This window comes from Ornithodoros turicata, chromosome 5 (genome assembly GCF_037126465.1).
Source record: "Ornithodoros turicata isolate Travis chromosome 5, ASM3712646v1, whole genome shotgun sequence".
NCBI classification, from domain to species: domain Eukaryota; kingdom Metazoa; phylum Arthropoda; class Arachnida; order Ixodida; family Argasidae; genus Ornithodoros; species Ornithodoros turicata.
This window is the reverse complement of record NC_088205.1, coordinates 67,192,736-67,219,273: the sequence shown is the minus strand read 5'-3', so window position 1 is coordinate 67,219,273 and position 26,538 is coordinate 67,192,736. Positions and strand designations below refer to the sequence as shown.

The 26,538-nt window shown below is 45.9% G+C and overlaps 1 protein-coding gene across 1 annotated transcript in view; it reads right to left on the bottom strand.

Annotated features, from left to right (window-relative positions):
* Positions 1 to 5,734: 5,734 nt before the first annotated feature.
* LOC135394624 (retinol dehydrogenase 7-like) overlaps positions 5,735 to 26,538 on the bottom strand; it is a 132,628-nt gene continuing 111,824 nt past the window's right edge. Inside the window, exons 2-6 of the mRNA XM_064625455.1 lie at positions 24,396 to 24,630; positions 23,361 to 23,573; positions 21,889 to 22,071; positions 14,567 to 14,699; positions 5,735 to 6,187 (exon numbers count right to left, since the gene is read on the bottom strand). Of these exons, the coding sequence (XP_064481525.1) occupies positions 5,818 to 6,187; positions 14,567 to 14,699; positions 21,889 to 22,071; positions 23,361 to 23,573; positions 24,396 to 24,624 (1,128 nt within the window). The 5' untranslated portion in view covers positions 24,625 to 24,630 and the 3' untranslated portion in view covers positions 5,735 to 5,817. The remainder of the gene's footprint in view (positions 6,188 to 14,566; positions 14,700 to 21,888; positions 22,072 to 23,360; positions 23,574 to 24,395; positions 24,631 to 26,538) is intronic.

The following is a 26,538-nucleotide window of genomic DNA, read 5'->3' as shown; positions in this document are numbered from 1 at the left end:
TCATGAGCGATGGTGGTGGTGCTGGTGCTGGTGAAAAGGCTCGCCGTTGTCGGCCTCATGAAGCGACATCGCCTCCTCTCTTTCACTTACATACTCTTTGCAGGACTGGAGGGTATTTATCAGAGTTCGAGGTAACTCGTTACAAGTAACTCGTTACTGTAACTAAGTTCCTTTTTTTGGTAACTTGTAACTTAACTCGGTTCTTTTGCGCTGTGGTAACCTTCAGAGGAACTCGATCCTTTTTCAGGTAGCTTTAGTGTAGCCATCAAATTACTGTGTGCTGAGGACCGCTCGTGTATTTCGTTCATAATAAATTTTCCCTTAACAAACAAACTAACTTTGCTAAAGTCACTTAAGTGAAGTTCCAGTTACTTTTAATCGCTTTTCACTCGCGTCCACATATTTTCTTGCTTTCTCTCCGGTTCCTTCAGGGAATTTTTTGACATAAAACGTGATATTCAATCAGTGACAGTATTTTATTCAGGAAGTAAGAACCGCTGCCACTGGAATGAAGCTGAACCATTGTGCGCCACGCAGGGAGTAAGATGCAAAGCGTTCGAATAGACCTCTACCAGAGAAACGTCATCATGACATTGGTAGACAGACTGAAACCGAAACAAATCGGAAGGAGAGGGCTGGGTTCCACGAACGGGCACTTGTTCGCTGCCTCCCATTGAATGAAAAGCAGGACCGAGGGTCGCGTCCCTTTAAGGGACCATATCTTAATCCCCTCAAGACCGCGGCTTTCGGGCGCGACCATCTTCACCTCTAGCTTCGAGCTTAGTTCAACTATACCAAATTTGTGCCACTGTCGAACACTATGACGTCATTTGTTTACAAACAGGGAGACGTCTATTGTTGGACATAAACGAAAACGATCTAAGCGTGTTGCACTCCTCCGCAGGCAACTCAAGGTCTAACTCAACTGCTCACGCGCGCTGCACCTGCGTAATGCTATTTTGTGTCGGAAGCAACTTGGAAGTAACTGGTTCTTTTTTTTTAAGTAACTCAGTAACTGCGAGTTACATTTCAGGCTGAAGAACTTCAATATTAACTTAGTTACATTTTGAACACTGTAACTTAACTTGTAACGAGTTCTTCTTGACAGGTAACTTCTCAATCTATGATATTTATAGAGTGTTCAGATAAGATACCTTCCCTTGCACGCTACAGGTCAGTTGGGCTCAGGACACGTTCTCAAAAACTCATGTTTTTGTTGCACAACACTGGGAAGCAAAAAAAGAAAAAATAGGAAGCGAGAGAGAGATAGAGAGCGAAACAAAACAAAAACAAAAATGTGCATGGTAATTTCACTGGGCATTTACTACCATCGAAGCCGACGGACCGCTGTCTGCAGATTTTCTGCTCCTTCCTTTTTATTGTGATAGCATTATTAGGCTACCTCCTCGGAAATTTTTGTGGTCTGCGCCGAAAACTCAGCTCGGACAATAGATGGCGCCACGGGAACCGTGGGTGCAGAAGCGTTTATCGAAGTGCATTCGAGGTGACTCCTCCCCTTCTTCCGTGCAGAGGGTCGTTTGAGAACCCGCTTGCGGCTGCTTGCCGGCACCCCATATAGTTTGCGACCGTGAGACGAGGAGTGCCTACCAAAGCATAGCACCGGGCGTGTTCGCAAAAGGTGAGGCTATCACGAGGCAGCTGCGGGCGTTGGAACGCTACGTTTTATTACATCTTGCAAGCGAAACTGCCAAGGTGGGAAAGCGACGTCTTGCTTCGTCGTGGCGTGGGCCTGCCGACATGAACAAACTCGCTCTCGGACCATGTTCATCGCCGTTCTGTATGCGTTGCAGTAAATCCGGTTAGGACTGCCGTCATCTCCACATGTTTCATGTTGAAGTTTCAGATCATTAAAATCAATGGTCCTCGAAATCACGGCAAAGAATTTAGTTTGATTTTACGCATTATTCACTCAAGATGCCTGCCACCGACAACGGCGCGACAACCGACATTAAGATCCTTTGTTAACTTGACACGCTGAAATGTACTGATTCTGTTTGCAGGGGGACTGAACACGCTTACTGCATGGATTATATATACATAAGCCATCACTATACACATATGCTAAGCCTGCGCAACGAACAAACAAGATCGGCTTGAATAAAAAGTTATCCTCTAATTCAGGTCAGCGGGTTTTCTTTCTTTCCTCATTTAATCCAGAGTAATCAATTTTACACATGTTTTGAGTAAATTGCCTGTCCCATGGTGCACTTCTTGTTTTACACCACAATGCTGAGTGTTTCCAAAACGCCCTGTGTTTTCTAGAGAAAACTCTCTTACGACTGGTGCTTTTCTTAAAAAAAAAAAACTCTTCCAATGGATGTATTCTATTTAAAACACCCTTTTGGAATGGGGTGCTTCGCAACCAAAGAAACTCCCAGAAATATAGTGCAATGCTAGCTCCCGCAGCAGCATGCTGAGCCATGCAGCACCAACGTTCTTGCGTCTATGGCAGCCTCCACCCACCCTGACAAAGGCATGCCGTGGGTGAAGAAGCCATGTTTTATATTTTGTTTGCTTATTATTCCGAGGGCTACATACGATATTAATGTATAAAAGAGTATGGTGCAAGAGTAATAGCGCATCATTGTAAGTTTGTTGTGGCGCACATGAGTGTGTTCGTGTCAAAAGGTTTACGCTGTCTACAGATGCGCTTGTCTCTTTTGCTGCTTACTGCACATCAGTTTGAGAAGTATGTAGAAATGGTCAATTCTGTCCACTGACACTACATAAAGGTGCGTACTTTCATCAAGTGATACTTTTTATCAGTGATGGCCACTAACTACTTCTACAGTAGTTTAACTATAACTAGTAACTACTTCGCGATGGAGTAGTTTAACTAGTAGTTCAACTACTTTTCAGGGGAGTAGTTAAAACTACTTCTTCAACTACTGCAATGTAGTTGAACTACATCTGTAACTACTTAACGTTGTCCATCAACACCAATCCCTTGTAGTGTTCTTGGACACCTAAATATGAATCACACGGAATGATAAACTTTGGTTCAAGCCACCGCTACGACAGTCAAATACAAAGCTTGCAACGGGATTCTTTCTGTGCCTAAGTTGCAGAATTATTTCACAGCAAATGAGGCTTCAGGAGACAAGCATTAAAAGTGAAGATTTAGTACACATGCATGACACAATTGCTCTGCACCTCCCTTCTCATCAAACAAGTAGCTCAAGGTAAAAGTCGGAAGCACAATCGTACCGTAAAGCTTGCGGCAAAATCGGAAGTAGTTTGCGCCTTCAGTAACCTAACTACTGTAGTTAACTACTTAAAATAGTAGCTTAACTAGTAGTTGCCACTACATTTCTGCAAGTAGTTGATAACTACTTTTTAACTACAATCTGGTAGTTTAACTAGTAGTTTAACTACATGTAGTTAACTACTGGCCATCACTGCTTTTTATTTTCCTCACATATCCCCAATTACAGAATATCCTACAGTCCCATTTCTTCCATGTTTACTTTAGTTTTGGATTGCTAATAATAATAATAATAATAATAATAATAATAATAAAGATATTTCCAGTTTAAATGTGGTGTAGAACGGTGCACAAGACGTGAACACCCTTTTCAGCACCTCGCTATACACCGACAGTGGAGTAAGATGTGTTGTATTTTGATCGCACATTTAGTAACGTTGTCTTTAACCTTTTGCTTCAGAACGAGGGTGGAAAGGCGAGGTAATTGGTAACGGTACACATTGAAAAAGGAATTGCAGCGAGGGACAAGCACGTGAACCACACGAACCAACTGCCGATTTCAACTAGCAGAATTCTACTTGGCACACAGGCTTAAATACAAACAAGATGGTAAAGAAAAATGAGATACAAGGAAAGCGAAAAGAAGAAGAAGAAGAAAAAAAAAACGTATCGCAAAGGAAGAGGGCAACAGAATCTACAATCTACAGGGTGAATTTAGCAAAAGTTGCACATTTTGATCGCGTCGTAAAAATAACTACAAAATGACGTTTCTGGCGCTTCAAACTTCGCAGACTGATAGTCATTCGCCTGAAGTTTCATCCTTTTTTTTTTAAATGCTCTTACTTTGTAGAAAAAAAGTCAGAAGCAAAGCAAATTCTCATGCATTTCCTTCGGTCCGTACCGCCAGCAAACCGCCATTTTTTCCTGTGTCTGCTTCACGTTCACATCACCACGTATAGGTGGCGCTGCCTCGAAGCCCTGCATTTGGTCCATCTGGTTGTTGTTCCATAGTTTTTGCTTTGTCTCCAGGCAGCGCCACCTATAAGTGGTGACTTGAACGTGAAGCATACAGAAGAAAAAAAAAAAAAAAAAAAGGCGGCTTGCGGGCAGTATAGGCTATAGGAAATGCATGGGGTGAGAATTTGCTTTGCTTCGAACTTTTTATTCTACAAAGTCATAGCATTTGCAAAAAATAACTTTAGGCGAATGACTATCAGTCTGCAAAGTTTGAAACGCCGGAAACGTCATTTTCTATTTTTACGACGCGATCAAAATGTGTAACCTTTGCTAAATCCACCCTGTAGATACTCAACACAAGCTAGTTGTGATCGCGGCACGTCCCAAGATACTCCGTTTCGACAGATAACAGAGCCAAAGAAAGTGCCAACAACGAGCCAAAAAGAAGCCAACAACATCAAAAGCTCACTGTGTGAGCACACCTTCTTTGGCTCTCTTATCTACCGGAACGCAGTATCTTGGGACGTGTCCGGATTACAACGAGCTTGTGTTGCGTATCTAGATTCTGTTGCCCTCTTCCTTTGTGATAAGATTGTTTTTCCTTTTCGCTTTCCTAGTATCTAGCTTTTGCTTACCAGCTTGTTTGTATTTAAGCCTGTACGCCAAGTAACCTTCTGCTAGTTGAGAGTCAGCAGTTAGTTCGTGTGGTTCCTGTCCCTTGCTGCTATTCCTTTTTCAATATGTACTTTTACTTCAGCTTACGGAATAACAAGAAAGCGTGTTTCTATAAAAAAAACACACTTTTTGTAGAGGTTGAAGGTGTAATTTTTTCTACTGTGTTGCGTAATAACTGATTGCAGTTCTGCTTGTACCTTTCACCCATATCTGCAAACCATTACCTATGGGCACCTACCTATGGGCGTCGGTCATTATTTTATGGGCACCTAATCAAAAATAAATTATTATTATTATTACTTTAAGATTATTTCCGCATTTCCTTAGCAGTTCAACGATTGCTATAGCTTATTTACTCCTTGTTGCATCAATAGGGAAACCGCTACTTTTTTGTACATTGTCCCTATTTCCTGTTCTTTAGCTGGAACTGTGACGTGGAACAGCTGGTCGCACCCGCGTGACCTACGTTTCAATATTTTTCTTCATCCGTCCGTCCGCCCGGCTCTGAGCGCAGGGGTCACCCTTTGTATGTATTACGTAAAGTCTTCCACATCAGAACGTACGCTCCAAACATATCGGGACCTTATGGGAAATATACCAGTCAGTGCCTGTTTCAAGACATTAGCCTTTGGTACTGTCTGTGCAACAATTGATCGAGAGGATAGATAAGGTCCATTAAGCATTGTCTGTTCAACCTAAGGCCGGACTCACACGACCTCTTCACACGACCGTTCGTCGTGCGTGTGTTTCAAAAACGGAACCTAAGGGCATATTCGATCCCCATTCGTTCCAATGGGTCCGTTTTGCCTCCGTTAAAAACACGGACGCGAAAAACGTTCGTGTGAATCCGGCCTTAACATAAAGAACAACAGCCGCCATCAACAAAACTTTTAATGATAGCAACAACGATAAATCCGCAATGATTAAAAAAAAGATCTTTATCTCGATGATTATAGTCCCTACGACTCCTTTTTGCCGTACGTTTGCTTGCTGAAGAAGTCGCAGAATCGCTTTTCGACAGTCAATATATCCATGAGATGTCTTCGGGACCAAGTATGGAACTCTTCGGGAAGCCAAGAAACTAACTTGGCCGCAATTATGTTTCCCACTCGGTCGCAAGCGTACCTGTCGCGAGGGTACCGCGAACGAATAGCGTGCTCGAAGCACGCTACCACGGGACTCAGGTCTTCCACGCACATGTACGTGAAGTTGCGAACCAGCTCCGCTGCTTCTTCTATTGATGCCCTTCCGTAGGCTTCCTTGGTGTCCTCTGGAAGATTTTGCCAGATGCTTTCGATCTCTGTGGTTGTCCTCGGTGGCATGTTTGTCCTGGAATTCGAAAAGGAAGAAGGACACCGTTTTAAAGTGGTACTGCTTCCTGCTAACACTTGCACGAGAAAAATGTTACGTTGAAAAGTTTCTCAGGAACATTATGTCGTCCATAGTTGTCCAAGCAAAAATAGCGGTTGAAGGCACAACAATGCAAGGAATGGCACACTTCGACGCCATTTTGTATTCGCTTCGCGCTCTCGGTTATGGCTCCCCCTTGGGAACACCGGCAGAAACACTAATGCAGAGGCGAGCCGTTTTAGACGCATTCTATCCGCGCGTATTTGAAGACATTAACAAGGATGCCGCGCGGATCCGCGAGGATACCATAACGCCGTAGTCTTAGGAAAATGGTTGCTTCAGAGTTCAAAGGAGCACACACGTTGAGTTTGAAGCGCGTTTCTACGCTGCCTTTTGAATGACACTGCAAGGTTTTCCTTTCTGTTATTTCCAGTAATCGCGTTCCGACTTATGACCAGGAGTGACCCCCATAACTAGGTCACTTCAGGGAACGAAAATCCCCTACTTCACCCATCTTTCATCACTCCTGTCACTTGTGCACTCTGGTTTGTCACCAAAACGCTCGACTGAACTATCTAAACAGAGCAAGAACTTCTCCACGATTGATATTCAAAGCAAGTGCTTTCTGTGGAACTGTTCAATAATGTCCATAACCCGATAACTTCCTAAGCCATAAGTCCTGGGTTCTTTTTGGGGGTGGGGTGGGTGGGGGGCATTTCCGTCCGAAAACGGAAACATTGAAACCTGCACATGATATCTGTCCTTTGCAAGGCTGTTACACATAAATAACGTATTTTGCGTCAGTAGTTTTGCCTCTGTCGAATAAAGCCTCTGGCGACAGACTACACGAAAGCATAACTAATCGTGTGACGAATTCAAACCCCCCTTTTTTTTTCTGTAGCACTCAAACTCAACTCCAACCTGGTAAGAATCTGAAATCAGTCTAAAGCAATCACTCGTCTGCGTACAAATTGTTCTGCTCTATAAGTTCCCTCGAAATTGAATCGTGGTGATGTAATGCGATCACCTCCACATAATCCAACTGTTGATCCTTTTAGACGCTGCAGAAGCGGTTACGAGGATTTCAGTCAAATATAGGAAGAAAAAAAATCTTTCCGGGAACAGCACCGTAAATATATAGGATGTCACGTTATTTCTGGCGAGACATGTTTCACAAACTTCTTTCGGCGCACATCCAAATAAAACGTGTCTAAAAAACGTTGTAGGATGAACGTCAAACACAGTAATATCGCCCTGGGACAATTCTTCTTAGTATCGATTATGTTCATTCATTGCGCGCGCACTTTTGGCTGTTTTTCCAGAGATAGTCGAGTTGAGTTGATAAGAAGAGAGAGAGAGAGAGAGAAAAAAAGCAGAAATAGGCACTCATAACGAGAGGCGGCTGCTCCAGATCACTTAGGAAAACAAAAATAGCAAACTACAATAAAACCAATGAGTGACACAAACACTGAGTCAGTCATTCATTCACATACACTGTCAGTAACACTGTGTCCACCAACTTGAAGTATGCGCAAAATCGCAACAAATGCCTGCATGACGTGGAACTGATGGTTGGGTGTGGTGGTGGTGGTGATGAAAGGGCTCACCGTTGTCGGCCTGACATAGTGGGGCAACGTCACGACTGACGACCTGGGGAATATGCGTCCTGGACCGACTTCTAAGGGAACTGTGCCGACATATGTCTGAAAGCGTCTGGGTTGGGTTCCAATGGCCCAGACGCGTCTGCCATCCAGCTGAGCTAAATAAGCTTGTAGAGATAGCCTGTGCTGCTGATACCGTGGACAGGAAATTGTATCGAACTTGTACTACAAAAGTTTACTTGGTCATATTAAATATGACCATAAGATATGTTCAGTTTCCTCGACAGTCCTACAGGTGCCACAGTTAGGTGAATCTGCCTTTCCAAGATTGAGAAGAAGACGTCGGCTGTTGGGCATGTTGATGCGGAGCCGGTGGTAAAGTGACGCAAACTGCCTAGGGGACGATGTCGGGAAAGTAGAAGCAAGCTCCGGCTCAACGCGGTTAGCGGCGAGGCGCGAGCCCCGCCAGAGAGACATATGCTTGAGAGTCAACCTTTATCGTTGCACAAATATTGTTCACGGGGCAACGTGGATTCATTTCTCTACGGGATCTCGTTGTACAAACATGTGTTTCATAACTACCAAGACGTCTTCAATCGGCGGTGCTTCTTATGTCAGCTCCTATTTGCATAATGGTGTTCCACTGGGAACACTCTTTTCAACTAATTTAGATGTAGCGTCTTCGTTTGTGCCTTCCTACTCTAAAACAAAAAATATGTAAATTGCTGAGAAGTTACGTACCTAGACTGCTATTACTCCCCATATTAGTCCCCAGGCCCTGAAATTTACCCTCAACAGCTCTGCATATAGTTCCCAAGCGTCTCATAACGTACCGTGCACTTATCCGCTCTCGGGACTAATAGCGGTGGTTATGCGTCTAGTTCACAAAACCGCTAAAATTAATCAATTTTCTCTTACAGACTAGTTGTTATCTCTTCTGTGATTATGGTTAACACTGGTTTTCTACCTCGTACAGACTTTCTTTTCTCTGCGTCTTTTTTTTTCTTTTTTCGACTCCCCTTGGAGTTGGAGATGGAATTAATGTCACTAAAGCAGCTGTCGCACGCTGTCTAAGATCCCTCGGCCATTCTCAGAGGAGCCCATCTCGACTCCCCTTGTTGTTGTGCGGGCCCTTTGTCCTTCGTAATGTTCCGCTACCTTACTTCTGCCTCGTTCACTGGGAACAAATTATCAGCCTTTCCCCTCCCCGCTTCCTTTATCGCTGTCGTCCTGACAGGCGGTGTCGCTGTCGTCCTGTCTGTAGACCTTGTCCATCTGCAATGCTTCCCGCGCATCATATGACAATCACTTAGTGCTTTAATTGCGTCTTTATTTGGACCCTCAATCTGACTGTCACGGTAGCGATGAGACCCAACATAGGCAAATAATAAGTAAGAATGGAGCAAAGGCGCTTCGGCAGTGTGTCTCTCCCACGTTCCTACAAGCGTTTACGGATGGCATACCGGCCTCGGTAGGTCATCCATTAAACAGCACTAAGGTGACCGCCCAATTTTTTTTTTTCATTTTTCGGTGCAGGGTGTTTTCTAACAAATAAAATGGGTTCCCTCGGAAGAACGATAAGGGCAGGTGACATACAGAGCGAGCGCGAGGGCTCTGTTCTGCACACCTTTGAAAAATCCTTCTCCTCGTGAACAGAGCGCATTGCCAAACGAGAGGATGTCGTGACGTATGCTATTCCCCTCACGTGACGAGTGACGTACAGCGGCACAGCGGCACAGCTCAAGCATGTATAAGCAGCGCGTGAGCTGAGAAGAAGTCCTGAGCAAAAAAGGCTCGGGGCATTCTCCCCGTCACTCGAGGATCGTGCTGTCCGTCCGCGGCTGCTTTCTCCGACCGTTTTTTGTAAATTCGATTGCGCGGCTATAATACATCTGACAGCGAAAATATTTTGCATGGTGACTCCTGGTGGACAGCTTGACAGTCGAGGCAGGATTTCGAGCGATGTTAAACATCACCTCATTGCTCCTTTAACAACGAAACAGGACTCCCTGCAACGAAACTGAAAAAAAAAAAGAAGAAGAAGAAGAAAGAAAAGAACGTGCTGGACGTGTGCATTAGACAATGAACACCTCCCCGTCAATCCCTTTCTTTCGAATTCGACATATTTCCCGAGATTTCAGTATTTCCCTGTGGCTATGGGCTGCGCTGCCGAGTGCCAGGGGAGGAGCATATTACGGGATGGGGCCGTCGGCTCGCGTTCCATTTCGTGACGGTTCGGCTCAATCCCGGAAAACTGCGGAAAACGGACCGCCCTCTTCACGTCACATTTTCCCATGCATTTTCCCTACTTGCGTGGATCTCGTTGTTTTCAGATGCCTGCAATAAATCATGCCGCTCGAGCTTCGGGAAACTATAACGCGCAAACCTTGATAAAGTTCGAAATACACTACCGTTTGCAATAGGAATCAACGAATCGATGCTTGTACAGTGAACTATCGCTTTAAATATGTAGGACAACTATGACGCCTGATGAGTGCATTTCAGCGGACATGTATAAAGAAAAAAACAAAACAAAAGAAACAATCGTGCTGAACAGTTTGGGTTATTTTGAACTACTATATGTTACAAGACCCTTCCGCTGGCACGCGTCCTAGATGCCATGCTGACAGTGTATCGCAGTTGCCACTTCATACAGATCTTCTATGACTTGCTATTCAGTACCTTGCGATTGCACCAAGCAACAACAACAACAAAAAAAAAAAAAAAGAAAGAAAGAAAGAAAATAATTAGCGACAAAACGAAGACGGGTGTCTCGTGGAATGCCGTAGGAATTTTGTGACCTCGAATGTGTATCGCGACAAATTATATCTAGCACACAAATCGTCACTGTGGACACTTGAGTTGTAACTGTGAGACGCGCATGACAGGATACTTGAAATTCTCATTAACTTCCACACGTATTCATCGTGGGAGCCCCACCTTGACTGTACACAGTGTACATAGTGTACGTCGTATAATTTTCTCTTTGTACTTTCACACTGTGACATGGTATAGCCTACAGACTATATAACTGATGAAATTTAGATGTATATAGTGTGCATAGTTGTATAGTAGTTATATAGTTGCATAGTGTGCACATATTGCCTGTATTTTGCGTGCCGATAGTCCTTTAGTGTAGCCATCAAATTACTGTGTGCTGAGGACCGCTTGTGTATTTTGTTCATAATAAATTTTCCCTTAACAACAACAACTTCTACGAGTGCTTGATTAAAATGTAAGGCGAATGAACGTTCGTGTTTGGAATGCTGACACGGCCTAAAACTGCGGAGTCGTAGGCCGCCATAATGACTTCTGAATGTACCAGCTTCTAGGGTGTTTGGGCCCAGATGGTCATTTTTCCCACTCTCGAAAATCATCCGCGGCGAGCGACTGATGCGTTATGCGCGTGAGGGCTATTAAGTGGCGTCTCTGTCGCAGCATACTCAGGGCCGCTAAACGCCGCCGTGTTTTTCTGAAAGAGACAAAGGATGCTCGGCCAGGAGCCCTTCCTTCTTTGATTAATTACATGGACGTGCATCCCCTCACCTGCCCCACTATCCGCATTCGCATTAATAACCGCGCTGCTTGAAATACTCGCACATATGCGCGAATATCCAGTACGTCCGCACCTTCGTGGTCATTGCATTCGAAGGAAAAGACTCGCTTGATGCAAATGTTACTCGATAAACGCTATTTCGTCCGAGTATATACAGTTCGTTTGGGGTATTATGTCATCTCATGCATAGTTGCCCAATAATTGCAGTTTACGCAACGGATGACGTACTTCGGCACGACATTTTTAATTCACTACGTACTCGCAGTTACGGCTGCATCTAGGGAACTCGGCACCATCACTGGGGTAGAGTATCGCCCCTGGCGATGAAACTTCCCGCTCATCGTCTCAGAATAAAGTCGTTGTTGCCGTGGAATTCTGGCAGAGACACTATTCGCTGCGTGATCGACCTATAGGGGGTGACCGTGTCAGCTTTCTAGTGTGGATAACACGTGGGCCGATGTTCGGAGTTGATGGTTCTTTTCCGCAATTCTTGTGCATATTGCCCGGAAGATCACTTGTGCCGTGATGGTACGATACTGTTCGGTTCACCAATGCTCCACCTACTACACTGAATGCGGAATAAGCGTGTAAAAGCTGACGACGCGTCCGCACTACGGTAGTTCTCCGTTCTCCGCAGCGCGCCGACACCGTTCGATCTCGGAGCGATATTCGCTTCCGCTTGCCGATATAGTGACAGTCGTAGAGCGGATGGTCGCTTGCTCCGCGTGCGCGTCATGTTCTACCCTAATTTTATCCGCGTGAATTTCGAAACGTTCGATTTCCCTCCGTAGGTCTAGATGGCGGGCGTTCAGACTTTCTAGACGAATGTCAGCACAGTTCCCCCTGAAGTCGGCCCAGGACGCATACTAAACCCCTGTCCCTCAATCCTTCCTGCTGGTTTCTCCGCATCTGTCCACGTCTGTATGTCACTCATAGCCACATTTGCTTCGCGGCGCTAACACACATTCGCTCGTATTCATGGACTCTCCCTTCCTCGTTCCGGAGAATGGAAGGTAGCTGCCTATGCAGACGACGTGACTGTCTTTTTCCGGGATGCCAGTTCTGTCGCCGAGGTGCTACGTGCCTACGAATCTTACGCAGCGCTATCTGGTGGGCAATTAAACTATCAAAAGTCTAAGCTCATGCTTCTTGGGAGCTCAGTACCATACGTGTCCTTCCCTCTACAACGAACTACAATACTGAATATTTTTGGGGTATTATTTGACAGGCGTGGCCCTGCAGCTCAGACAGAACTGGACCAGTACTCTTGACGAACTAACGGCGAAATGTGAAAACGCAATGTGCTATGATCTTTCATATCGTGAGAGAACATATCTTGTCCATAGTATACTGTCCGGCCGCTTGTAGCATCTCAGCCACGATTGCATTGCTCCCCATGCAGTTGGGACCAGCATACACATATGCATCTTGTCCTCCTTTTAGGAGAAACTGAGAGGACAGATTTCCCGCGCAGTACACTCCTTGCCCGACTCTGCAGGCAGGTTTAACCTGCCGGATTTTGGACTCAATGCCACCTTGTGGTTGCGAGGAAGACACTCCTGCGAAAGCGTTACTGCAATATTGGGCAGGGCCGCTTGCAGGACGTTCTTGCTATAGCTCCCATCCGTCGGTCACCGCGTCCACGGTCCGTCCGTCGGTCCGTCCGTCGGTGTCGCCAGCAGCGCCCTACCGTTTCCAAGCAACTGTTCATGCGTATCATTGGAAGCTGACAGCTGTCGTTCCCGCCTCGACCCACACGTCCTGTTCTCCTTTTGTGATGGCAAAATTAATTTTGTAGAGTGCAACGAGAGACAGCTACCGAAGGCGGGTTAACCAGGCGTCGGACACCTTCTTGCGTGTGGCTGGGACACTCCGTGACGTTCTGTGGTCCTTTGCTTGGGCCATACAGCCTACACGTGATCGCCAATGTTTATGGGGCATCACCTCAACCGACACGTGGCCCTACTACAACCAGCGCGAGTCTAACAGGAATGTTGATGTTGACGTTAACAATAAATAAATAAATAAATAAATAAATAATAGGGGGAGATTGAATTCGTCACACGACCAATTCGGCTACTCCCAGTGGCTACTACAGTGCACGAGGATGTGCTCAGTGTCGTCCACGGTTGCACAAAGTGCATAGGCATGTCTAACAGGCATGTCTTATTCGACTGCCATGTGGCTCGTACGTTTGGGAATCTGTTCAGGCGTTTTACACACATATGTTGCCCAGCGCAGTTTAATCAACGACTGCCACACCGTCTCACTGTTCTACTGACGGCATGCGGCGCGGAAGTGCCGTGGGCGGCTCGTTGCAGAGCTGTGACACGGCGTCAGCGGAGCACACCTCTTTTTCTTTTGGTGAGAAACGTGCGCGTCCTTCTCATCAACGAACTCCAACACGAGGTGTTTGTCTTCGGAGAGGACGAGTTCCTGCACAGGTGGCGATTTCATCATTTCCTTGTTGTGAACATTGGAACTGTATAAGCATCATCGGTTCGCCTCCATGAATTTCATCCCGTTCATTACCATCTCATCTTCCATATCTAAATGTTCCCCGGAATGACTGCAGTAGATTGCACATAATATGTGTGTGTGTGGGGGGGCGCATATACGAGTGCCTGTCGTATAAGTAAGTGTCGTCATGATGATTAGTAAATTATCCTACAACAAACACACACAAAAAGATCCATGATGTCACACGCATTGACCTCTACCCGAGAAACGTCATCGTGACGTTGGTAGACAGACTGAAATCGGAACGGGACGGCTGGCTTCCACGAATGGGCACTTGTTCGCCTCTTATTCAAAGAAAAGTGGGAACGAAGGCCGCGCCCCTTTCAGGGGCCGTCGTAATCCCCTCAAAGCAATGGCTTTCGGGCGCTACCTTGTTCGCCCCTAGCTTCGAACGTAGTTCAACTCTACCAAATTGGTGGCGCTGTAGAACACTATGACGTCATTTGTTTACAAACAGGGAGAGGTCTATACCACGCGGATATGCGCACGTTTCTATAGCGACACAATCTCGATTTGCCCTTTGGCATGCGCTGCGCCATGTTATGGGCGCTACGATCTATCATATTAGCGTGCTTCAAGTTGTCTTTTTTTTTTTTTTTATAGCTGGTCAAGCAGCTCTATTCTCACGCATTCGACGCAACGCTGCCTCGTTATAGGCATACGTAGAATGAGGCACTGTACCTGTACATGTTCGGTTCTATGGAAACCACGTGAACACCAAAACGATCCAGCTCTGCGCGTAGCCCTTCCACCAGAGATACAACGGCAGCCTTGGTCATAGAGTATGGCACAAGAAATGGCGTCGATACTCTTCCTGTAAATAAACGAAAGTGCTTTATTACTATGCAATCCAGTATCACATCTCTTAATATCTCTTAATATGTTGCCGTGGCGTCCTAGATTTTGAAATGTTTTTGTTTTCTCATTGTGCGATTTCAAGCAGAGACATATAGACTTTCAAGAGCGGTAACTCTTTCACCTACAGAGACGTTTAAACAAGCAAATCCAAGGGGGGCAGAGATGGAAAACTCAGTGTCCTGGCAATGCCCTTTAAAAACAGAACGTTACCGCTCAGCGCGGTCTGCGCCAACCATGCAGTCATTGCCTATTTGTGACAACTAACGAATATCTAGACTGTCACAGAAAGGCGTACGATTCCCATTTTCAACAAATCAGGAAAGAGGACGATATCATTCTGAAATGTGGTTGGTTCTGAGCATGTCATGCGGTGGTAGAATGTAATGTATAATGTTGCGAACAGCTGTTAGAAACTAAGTCCACATTAAAAAAAAAAAAAAAAGAAATCTATCGAACAGGAACAATCAGCGTGATCCAGACACACAACAACAACAACAATTATATTTTGACGATGAAGTGGGGAGGCACAGACATACAAGATTGTTTATTGCTATAGTAATTTTACACGTGTGATATAGCTGAAGCTGCCCATGCGCCATTAAACCCCAACTCTCTCCCTCTCGCTCTGACGGTTGTTTATCGAGCTCTAAAATCGCGGCACTCGACACACTATTTAACGTGTGCGCAATACCTCACTGCAATTTTTACGATGCCAGCAGAGCAGAGGCAAACTTGGCAGGCAGTAAAACCTGAAACCTGATCAGTTTGCGGCCCTTTGCCGCCGTTCCGTGATGCTGGTGCATCTTCCTAACTCGAAATAACTGAACAGAACTACTACAAGATGCGCAAAGTACTTGTTGTTACAGACGGTGCGACGAAGAAACAAATTTTATGGCTTTATAATGCATGGAAATAATAATATAACAAAAAGAAAGAAACGGCAGAAGGACACCGAAACCGCTAATCGAAAACAGAACTGCGCATCGCAGTTTGCTTCTGCTGCAATGAGTTGGAGATATCGCATGCAAAGTTCCCGTTCTTCACGACCTTTCGAATCCTCGGTTGGTATACCATGACATGTAATTGCATGGAGTTCGCTCTCGCCCCCCCCTCTCTCTCTCCCTTTCTCTCTCAAAATTGCCTTGTCCCTGGCCAAATCCAACCCACCAACGCTCTGACCTCAAAACTTTTTTTGACCTTTTTGGACACCATAGGACTACGATGAAGGGGCTCATTATTTCATTCCCCACATCACCACCAGCAATGGGGTAGAGTATCGCCCCTGGCGATGAAACTCCCCATTCATCATCTCACAATAAAGTTGTTGTTGTTTGTCCTTGTTGATAGTTGGCCACATTTAAGAAAAGCCTTAGTGAGTGCATGTGTTATGCTCCTCAAAATGTTGTGTCACTATAATGTAATGTAAACGCTACTACGGTGAAGCCTGTCACACATTGCAGTTGAAGTTTGCACTACCGGACAGGGCCTACTTTTTGAACTACTCGGTGTACTCGGGCCATGGCACTACGAAGTCAGGCATCGGGCGACCGGCTCCGGTTCGGTTTTGATCCAGGTCCAGTTTTTCTTTTTTTCTTTTTTTGCATATGGCTGTATACCTTAGCTAACTGAGCAATTTTCCACACACACAGAGTAAGAGACAGTTAGTGCTTCTTTCTTCGCAAATTGTGCCCTATGTATGCCGCAAGGTTTCATATCCCTCGATATATCACGGTTGATGGTCTGATTCAAAGTGTTTCCATGCATGTACACGAATTATGTACCTGGCATCCTTAGAACAGAGCGTGAAATGCAGTCTCCACTCTGTGACATTCATTTACTCCCGAAAAGGACTATTTTTGTTGCAATGCATTTATTCACCAAAAGGAGCAAAATTACTCCTCTTTTTTTTAGAGTGTAGCGATGACCCATCAACCATGAACCGTTTTCTTCGTTTCATAACCATATTTGACTTCTACACTTCTTTATGCTGCCATCGCATCATCATCCCCAGTTCCCCACCAACCCCTGGTGATGTGCGCTATTAAGCACCTTTTAGCGGTCCAAGTGAAGCTGAGCTCCACAAATTCCATATTATTTTTAACCCAATCCACTCCTCTTTCCTCCACTCTTGGAGTTGGACGGACTAAAAATAATACGGAGACTGGATTGGAGGACTGGACCGGCAATCCTCCACTCTTCTTTAGACGCTGCCAACGAATTTTCCTCCTCCATGAGTGCCGCTACTGCAACCTGCGTGACGTCGCAATCGTGTTTATCTTGCATAACTGCAATCGATGTTGTGAAAAAACATCTGTTGGTCCAGGTTCCTCGAAGTCCTTCGTTCTCCCACGTTTTCGTTATTTTTCCTTCTTTTTTCTTTTTCGTGATGTTCTTAGGAGTAGTTCGTGCTGGCGTTTTGCTTTCGTTTCCACTCCGACTTGCTGTTTCTGACGCGCTAACCTTTCTATGTTTATGTTCGGGATTAGTCTCCGAACGCTTCAGTTTGCTCCTGCTGTCAAGAGCTAGCTCCGCCTTTAGTCTTGGCGTGCCTTTCCACCGGATGAAGCCACTAAAAGAGGGCCACGAAACGGACGACGAGAATGAAAAAGAGTCAATTACGAAAGCATGTAATGGGAATGGTTTGTCGTTGGAATTCCGGAAGGCGGTCTGATACTGGCGTGCGTTGTGGCAAGGCTGTTCAAATTACTGGGCTGTGTAATGCTGCTCGTGTCATTTGACATCATAATAGTTTGTCGCCAAATGATGTTTTGCACGAAAAGAGTGCTTTGTGGCCAGTGTTGCATTATGTTGCCCAATTTAGTTTCGCTATACATCATTGTGCAAAACACACGTCATATCCACTCGTGTTTCCAGGTTATCAAGAGGGATGCCGCCTTTTGTCATGAGATATAGGAGCCAGATCGGGCCACGGAGCCAGGCCAGAAAACGCTATCGGGAAGCGGAGGAAGAATAGCATGTGAAGCCACCTTTAATCTCAAAAGTAGAAAAGAGAGAGGCAGGATTCTGTGATAACCTTCACATTGCGTAGGAAGATTGATTGTTTTCTCATTTCTATTTTTGACGAAAGATGGCGCCACATCTGTCGTAGTGGTTTCTTTCTCCGGTTCCCGAAAGCGCTTTCTGGCCCGACTCCGACCGGCTCCCTGCCACCCAGTGCCGCATCCGGGAAGGGGGGGGGGGGGCTGTTGGGCTCTTAGTCACGACCCCCAAGACGTAAGTTTATACATTGGATTTCCCTCTCTCCCCTCCCCCACTGCGAGCTTCGACAAAAAAAAAAAAAAAAAAAAAACACTGGACCAAGGGTCTGAATCCGCCCCTTCTGCCACCCCACCACGCCACAGCCGACCGATCGACCGTATGCAGCGCGCCGGTTCCCGGAAACACCCTGGTGTTTGTTTGGTTAGGATCGTTCGTGTTGCTGTACACAGGTACAAGACATGGAAGCAAGAGAAAGTTCTACCACTGCCAAATTCGTTCCAAATTCCTTCGATTGAACTTGGGAAAAGTTCTTCATGAAATTCATTCTATGATAAAATACCTGCAAAATGTCGCCATTACTGCCGATCATCTGGTAGCCGGCACGAGAAACAAATCACTGGTCATGCCGTCGATATCCTCACGGCGGTTCTTGCTTTCAACGAGTCTCAGAGGATGCTATTGTCCTTATATGTTTCCGAAGCCAGGTGCGCCCAACAGCGCCAGATAGCCTTTGATAGTGTTCTACATCAGTTCGTCGACAGGCAGCGGAAGCCCCTCGCTTTTTTAGCTCTCTTCCACACGGACACGGTACAGTGTTTTCATCCGCGAGCTTCTGGCAGCTTATCCTCCGTACGCCATTTTTGCTACTTTCACTACTTTTTAGAAGGACGAGTCCTTCAGAGAACCCAGACAACTCGCATTCATAAGCGAATTTACAGTCGACATGCGCAACGTGAAGGGTGCCGAAAACCCAGTTTGCCGAGGCACATTCAAGAATGGAAGTCAGCGCTCCTTTCTAAAGCCCAAACATTAAGTATATGTTAAAATTGTTGGGGTGCAGAACTCAGACGAAGAGCTGCGTCAACTTCGACGTTCTTCCACCGTGCTTTCCTTTGGCGAGTTACCACTGTCAGGATCCTGCCTCAAGTTAATCTATGACACCTAAACAGGGTGACGAAGACCTTTCTTTTCAGCGCAAATCAGATGGCTCGTTTTCGAAAGCCTTCCGGACTTCCGGGAAAGCTTGTCACGTCACGGTCCCTATAGCCTTCCATGAAAGATGATGTGACGGCATGGATCTACAGTCGTCTCGTTTTTGTCTCGTCTGCCAACGTGTTGAAGTGCAACGGCACACTATAGAAGGCACCCTTAGCTGCCTTTCGGCTGCGGGATGTCTGATTCTCTCTTGTTCATGTCGTCCACTACCTGCTTTACGTGGTCGTTGACACAACTTGCGTCGAACGGTTCTCAGGATGGCGCGAAGTATGCAGTACATATAGTTCACATCACAGCGGAGACTGGTGTGAGACTGTCTCTTCATGAATGGGTAGCCTGCTTCGGCGTTTCTGCCAAAAGTACAGATCGTGACAGGCAGTTTGAATTTGATTTGTTCACGGACATTTTCTTGCTACTTGGAGCTCACCGAAGCCGACAACACAACAACAACAATAAATGATGACGATGAGATGGCACCGAAGCCGAACTACGAGGGGTGTTCAAGTCAAACCGGGACTTTCTGTCTCCTGAGTGTACAAATGGCTCGCGCTACTTCTTTTTCGTCATTTTCACACGCGACAGGCCTCCGCGTTCACCACGTGGTGGTCCAAAGTTTGTGCAAAACAGAAGACACGTGCTGGACAAGATTGCCGACAACGAGGTGAGCGCGCACGTCGAACAGCGAATTGTCATGAAGTTTCTCGTGAATGAAGGTGTAAAGTCATCTGCAATTCACAGAAGACTTCAGGCACAGTATGGCCACGATACACTTAGCCGCAGCAAAGTGTTTTAGTGCTGCAAACGGTTCCGAGACGGCCATACATCAGTGCAGGACGATTGGAAGCATCCGGGCTTGCCAGCTCCCAAGAAGTTCCGAAGCACCCCGTCTGCGGGTAAGGTCATGGCCACGGTTTTCGGGGACAAGGCTGGCGTTGTTCACGTTGATTTTCTACCCAGTGGTACCACCATCAATAGTGCATATTACTGCCAGGTTCTCAGGGATGTGCATAAGGCGCTGCAGCAAAAGCGGTGTTGCCTTACCACCAAAGGAGTCCTCCTCCTACAGGACAATGCACGCCCGCATACCGCGCATCTCACGACACACACCTTACAGGAACTTGGCTGGGAGTTGCTGCCACATCCCCCCTACAGGCCAGACCTCGCCCCCAGCGATTTCCATCTCTTCGGGCCACTGAAGGCGTTCCTTGGGGGCCGCCACTTCAGCTGCGACGACGAGGTCAAGCATGCGGTCCGCTCATAGCTGCTACGCGCCGGTAAGGATTTCTACGCTGCTCGCATCCAAGCCATCGTGAAACGCTGGGACAAGTGCATTAGTGCAGCTGGAGATTACGTTGAAAAATAAACCTAATTTCTCGCCTGTAAGTTCATCTTACTTTTGCGAGAAATGAGAAGTCCCGGTTTGACTTGAACACCCCTCGTACATTACCATCCGCAAGGAAATTGATTTGAGCGCTTCCATTGTCACCTGAATACTGCTCTTTGCTCAGGACCACACGTCATGGTCTGAAGCAGGGGCGGATCCAGGATTTTTCTGAGGTTGGGGTCCAGCCATGAACAGCACACGAGATACGCGATCTAGGGTCAATTAAACACTGCATTCATGCAAGATCTCCATACATCATGCGCACTGGTTTAGGGTACATGACTACCGCTGTCGTATGACTTCCTCTCGCTCGTAGCTCCCCATGACTTGACACACCCACCTATCCTACTCACAACCTCTGTGCGACAGTATCACATGTACGTCCAGCACAAGCTGGAGGACAGCCTCCACACTGTTAGAAGAAAAGGTATATAAAAGGTATAAAAAAGGTATAAATAAGATCTAGAGTACGACATTTACACCTCATCACCATTGTCTATACCCTGTTTAAACCTTGTGTAAGGTATAGATGTCTGATTCCATACCTTCCGCGGCAGCTGAGGGTATAAAAAAGTACTTCTATGTTACGATTATACCTTCAGCGTTTTGTATACCTTTTCTTCCGCAACATCTGGGATCACATTAATTTGTGACGGCGACTATATCATCTCAGTTAAACAATAAGTTGATTTAAAAACATAGTAAGTAATACAGTAGCATTCTAATTATATTGGGTAGTGACATCTGGAATCCAATTGTTTGATCCCAAAATAAATAAATTTAAACGCCCTCACTTCTTAAGTTGCTTCCCGGGCGAAGGATGGTCTCCACCATGTGTAGCCGCGTTGTGTTGTACATATGTATCTGTTCTCCAGCAAATGCTAACTGCTCCTGGAAATATTTTTCCTAATATTTGTTGGTGTTGCTTCTTGGTTTCCAATTTAATGCTAATTGTTACTTAATTTCTTTCCTCTCCGATTCACATCCATGCTTTGTGAGTTTGTGCGCGAGAGTCTCCAGGTATTTTTTTTTTTTTTTGTTATCGTTCCTTTCGTCCTTTTTTTTTTTCAATATTTGTGGAAAGCTGCGCTGGGAAGCCGCTACTCGGATATGACGCTGAAACACATGGAATATCACCGTTTTCTTCAATTATACCCAAAAGGTCTTCAACATATACCCTCAAGGAGGTATATCTTTATACCCTGAGGTGCAAATAATATACTTTCAGGGAGGTATAAAGATAGTATACCTTGAGGGAGGTATAGCGTTTATACCTCAAAAGGTATGCGCCCTAGGACAAGCCGTTTATACCCCAAAAGGTATAAACACACCACCTTCAGCTCCGGATCCACGCATACTTTTAATCCCTGGGATTCCGTGAGGAAGCCACCGTGACCCCCACTTTTGATGGTCCATACCATATCATTACACGCCACCAAAAATGGTACAGACTGTGCGTACCGAACTTGAAGATCTTGTTGGCAAGATACCTTGTGAGCCCACTGTATAAGTCAACTATACTAGAGTGTATTCGAGGACAGATTACCTGCAAAGCTTGTAGTAACGACCACTCTTCCCTTGCTTTCCCGCACGAGTGGCGTGAAGACTTGAACGGTACGTATAACACCAAAAACGTTGACGTCAAATACTCTTTGGACGTCCGTCAACGGTGACCATTCTAGATATCCGTGAACAGCAATCCCAGCATTGGCAACCACGGCCCATAACTCTGTAAAAGAAAGCAAAGAGCGCGTCGAATACTTTTCTTCGCGTGTACTGGCTTGCAAATATGGATGCAAGCTCAAATTAGTGCCTTCAAAGGAGGCTGCCTTCTAGAGGAACTCACATGTCAAGTGAAGCCCTGCATGACTGAGTTCACGTTTCGGGGTTACAGAGTCAATACAAAGACTACACAATGTGTATTCGCTTGCCTTATACAAAGGCTTTCTCAGGGCTGCATTTTTCACGCCACAATTATCAAAGAGATACGTTTAGATTTCTGGAACAGTTCTCTATGCTAGCGGCTTCGCTGGCGCTTAGCAAAAATCGCATTCAGACAAATGGCAGGTATGGATATGTATATATATCGATTGGTTGTATATAAAAGGAGCCTTTATGTTTCGAATCCTTTTATATTTCGACATTACCCCCCCCCCCCTTTCTATATTTCTCCGTATGTGTGTTGTGCGTGCATATTAGCGACAGGAGATTATTATGTAGTGGATGGAGGAACATATTGATATTGACCAGGCTCGCACGGGGGCTACAGAGGCGACACTTTCCGTCGTATTCTCGCTCCGCGCTCAGGAACACTAGAGCCACGTGCATTTCAAGGGCTCCTCTCAATGGCTTTGGCAGGCACGCTCTCAGTGCACGTGCAGGTATAGCCGCCATAGGCTACTGAGAAGCGCACCAGGCTTTACGGATCCCTGAGGGTGGAGCTGGAATACGGTGGGTTGTTTCTACCATCAAGCGGTCCTTCCTTGCAGAACTTTCGTATTGTCCTAGCTACACGTCATAAACATTTTGAGGGTACACGACGTCACGTATATTGGTGCTGGTCACCCGTCCACTACTAGAAACAACCTGCCTAATGAACGTAGCGTTTGCGGGAGTGGGAGGTGATGCGGGTTCGAATCCCCGCACCGGGTGTGCTGTCTGGGGCTTTCGCTGGGTTTTCCGGTAGGCTTTCCAGACGAATGTCCTTCAGTTCCCCCTGAAGTCGGCCCGGGACGCATGCTAACCCCTCCTAATAATACTAATACTCCTTCCTGCTGTCCCCTCTCCATCTGTCCACATCTGTAAAGCCGCTCATAGCCACAGTTGCTTCGCGGCGCTAACACGACATTAAAAAAAACGTTAACCTATAAATAATAATATAAATATAATAGTAGTAGTAGCGCTATGAGGTGCAAGAAACAAAAAAAATTTCGTCATTTTTTTCCGTCAATTCATTCATTACATTATTTCCGTCAATTAACTATATAACAATTTCAATTCTGTGCGAGTTCTACTCACTGTGTTCCCCTAGTGTGGACTCGACGCTTTGCCGAGCGTTTTTGATGCTCTCGATGTCGGTGACGTCCAGACCAATAACGTGGATGTTGTTCGAGGCGGAGCTCCGTAATTTTTGGGCTCCTGGGCCGTCGGGGAACTGACAGCAGGCGTAGACCTTGTGACCCAGTGTGTCGAGGCGTTTTGCGAGGGCGTGACCAAAACCGCTGTCGCACCCTACCAGGAGAACAAATTGATGAACAAACGTTCATTTGTCTGACCTCCAGACTCGGGGATATGCTGCCAGCGTCATATTAATGCGATTTAACAGAGGTATGCGATAGAAGGTTGAGAAAACAAAGCGAAAAGAGGAGTAAAAGGTTGGTTTGGATGAGAAAATAAACTAAAAAATGGAAAGGTGGATTTCCTCATTCTACGAGTTCAGCTACTCCCATGCTAGTACTCCCCCCTGTGCAGAAAAAGTTGGTCAAAGAAGTTAGCTTTGCGATGTACCCCCACAACTACATCTCACCGCGACCACGAGAATGCAATAAAAAAATTAGAAAGCAGAGCCTTGCACACACACAGAAAAAGGTGCAACGATGCCAATGTTAATAATTGGTGCGGTTGTTTATTCGTGCAAATACTGTAGTTCCACCTCGCAACTCCTCACAAGACCGTTGGATGGCTTCAATGGCTGACGAATGTTTCTGAATAAAAACGGTATGGTTTTCATTTTTGTGTCCTTTGATATCTACACAGAACAGATAAATAAGAGATATAAAAGTGGCACCAAGCAGAGGCTAAGTAACATATTTATGCTTCATGATACCCGTCTGCAACCCATGTAGCCCTCATGTAAGGTGTACAACACTGAGGGCTATACCTCTGCGGCGGCAGTGGGCATAACAAGGAACTTGCTCGTGAACAATGTATTTCACCAGGCCGTCGTAGGTACGTTAGACAAATAACCCTAAACGAAAATGACTGTCATTGAACGTGAACAGGAAGACAATATCTGTATAGTCGCGAAAGCCGGTACCAGTGCAACGTGCATACCTGTGATAAGGACAGCTTGGCGATCCGCCGATGGAGTCGTAGGATCGCTCAGAAATTTCAGCAGCAACGTCTTGCAGAGGAAAGTCAGAAACCACGAGATGGGTAACATCCATAGCCACCGAGGAAGACATGCCGACAACAACTCTGGTGCTGGCAACACTGCGGTGAGCAGTACTGTGACTCCAAACACAGCTGTGGTTACCTTCAAGGCACGGTCTGTGTAACTCATCGTAACCTGCATGAAGAAGTGACAAGAGTATAGAGCATGTATGTTTCGCAAAAGCTCATTATGGGGAGATACGCGCGCGCGCACACACACACAGACAGACAGACAGGCACAGGCACAGACAGACAGACGACGAAGAAAAGGAAAAAGAAGAAAGAGAAATGGAAGGGAAAGGGGAAGAGAATGGGTTCTCATGGTTGTAAGTTCCCATGTACTGGCATAATCGGAAGTCCGTTGTATATTTTTGTTACGTAAATTTACGTGTTTCCGATCGTTTACGTGCAAATTGTGTATGGCATGGAATAGTCCTTTTCCACATACGCGTCGTATCCAAGCGGCTCTCCAGTGAACCACGCTTGCCACGCGCCAAAACAAATCCCCGTGGGTAGCACAAAGGGCCAAAACCGGTCCGGAGTGAGACTGGCGAGCTCGCGCCGTTCGTGCGGTCTCCCCACTGATGGTCCCAACTTCTGTCGTCTCCATACTGTGCCCTCTCGTGAAGACGGAGATAACCCTGTCCGGCGCCTCAAGGTCAGGCGCATGCGCTTAGGTCGTTGTGAAAAAGGTCCATTGAGAACGGAGCATAGCGTGTCCGAGAGCATATAGAGCCAGAAAATCTGCAGAGCAACCTTCGGCGTCTACGGCTCCTGCACTAATTTCGTCCGAAACGTTCTCAAACACACTTGATCGCCAAGCAAAGACATGTCAGCGTCGTCTGGCAGAGGTTCTTCAGCTGCTTCAGAACTGTGAACTAGTGCTGTAGCTGTTCAGAATACTTTATTGACAAAATTCCTTATTACCTAAATAAGTAATTGGCCTCTACACTTTGCTTTTCACTAACAACATAACAATGAAAATAACTATCGTTACAAGTATGTATAAACTACTAAAGATATGTACAATCTACCACTCTGAAGAGGGGGGGGGTACGCATGTCCACTGAAAATTAGGTTCTGATTGATTTACACTATTTACATAGTCTGCATTCCTTGTTAGAAAATGAGGTTCCTCAGAGCAACGCGCCCATACTTCACACATATGTACCGATTGGGCCACTCTCGCAGGAACTCCGGCTCCCCTACCGAAAAGAGACGGTGCTCCAGATAGTCACAGAGCAAACACATAACACGAGTACTGTAAAACCCTTTAATTTCGCGACACGTACTTTTCGCGAATCGGGTGCGGGGCACAAATTCTAAATGCTGCACAAATGCTAAAGTTCGAGACCGAGCTGAGTTTGAGACCGTGTTTGTGTTTGTCTGTCATCGTCCTCTACCTCGTCTCGGGTTCTCAAGTCATGGATCGTCACCACCAGCTCACTTGCTACCTAACTTTCCTTTGGTTCCCTCACTTTGCTATACGCCTTAAATTTCCTTTACTATGTTTAATTAAGGGTGTAGTGCGTACACTTGTGCTGTAATGCTGCTCCAATAAAGGTTCAGGCTATATCACTGTTCCGGAAGTGTCAACTTTCGCTCCAAATCTGCGCATGCCCTTAAATTTCGTGATTTGTTCAATTCGCGAAATTTGTGAGGCGCGCGAACAATAAGTGTTACAGTAAATCTCGGATGCGTTGCCCGAATACGGCGATTTCGAGCTACAGCCCTACACTGGAACTTCCAGAGTACATGTGACGCAATTATTATAATTACATGGTCAAAATTACTACGGGTGCTCACTGACACGTTACGCCATACAGCTAAGCGGCGGCGTACTAAAGTCCTACAGTTTGCCTGACAAAGCTTAAGCTGCAGCTTATAAGTCCAAGTCATCAACTCGTTAACACAATTAAGGTAACGACAGTTACCGAAGTAAATCCTACGCCCAAAACCACGCGGACAGTGATGTCCCAGCAGAAGTCGCCAGGGGGGGGAGGGGGGGTACCGAGCTTCCAAAAAAAGGGGAGGGGGTTATATG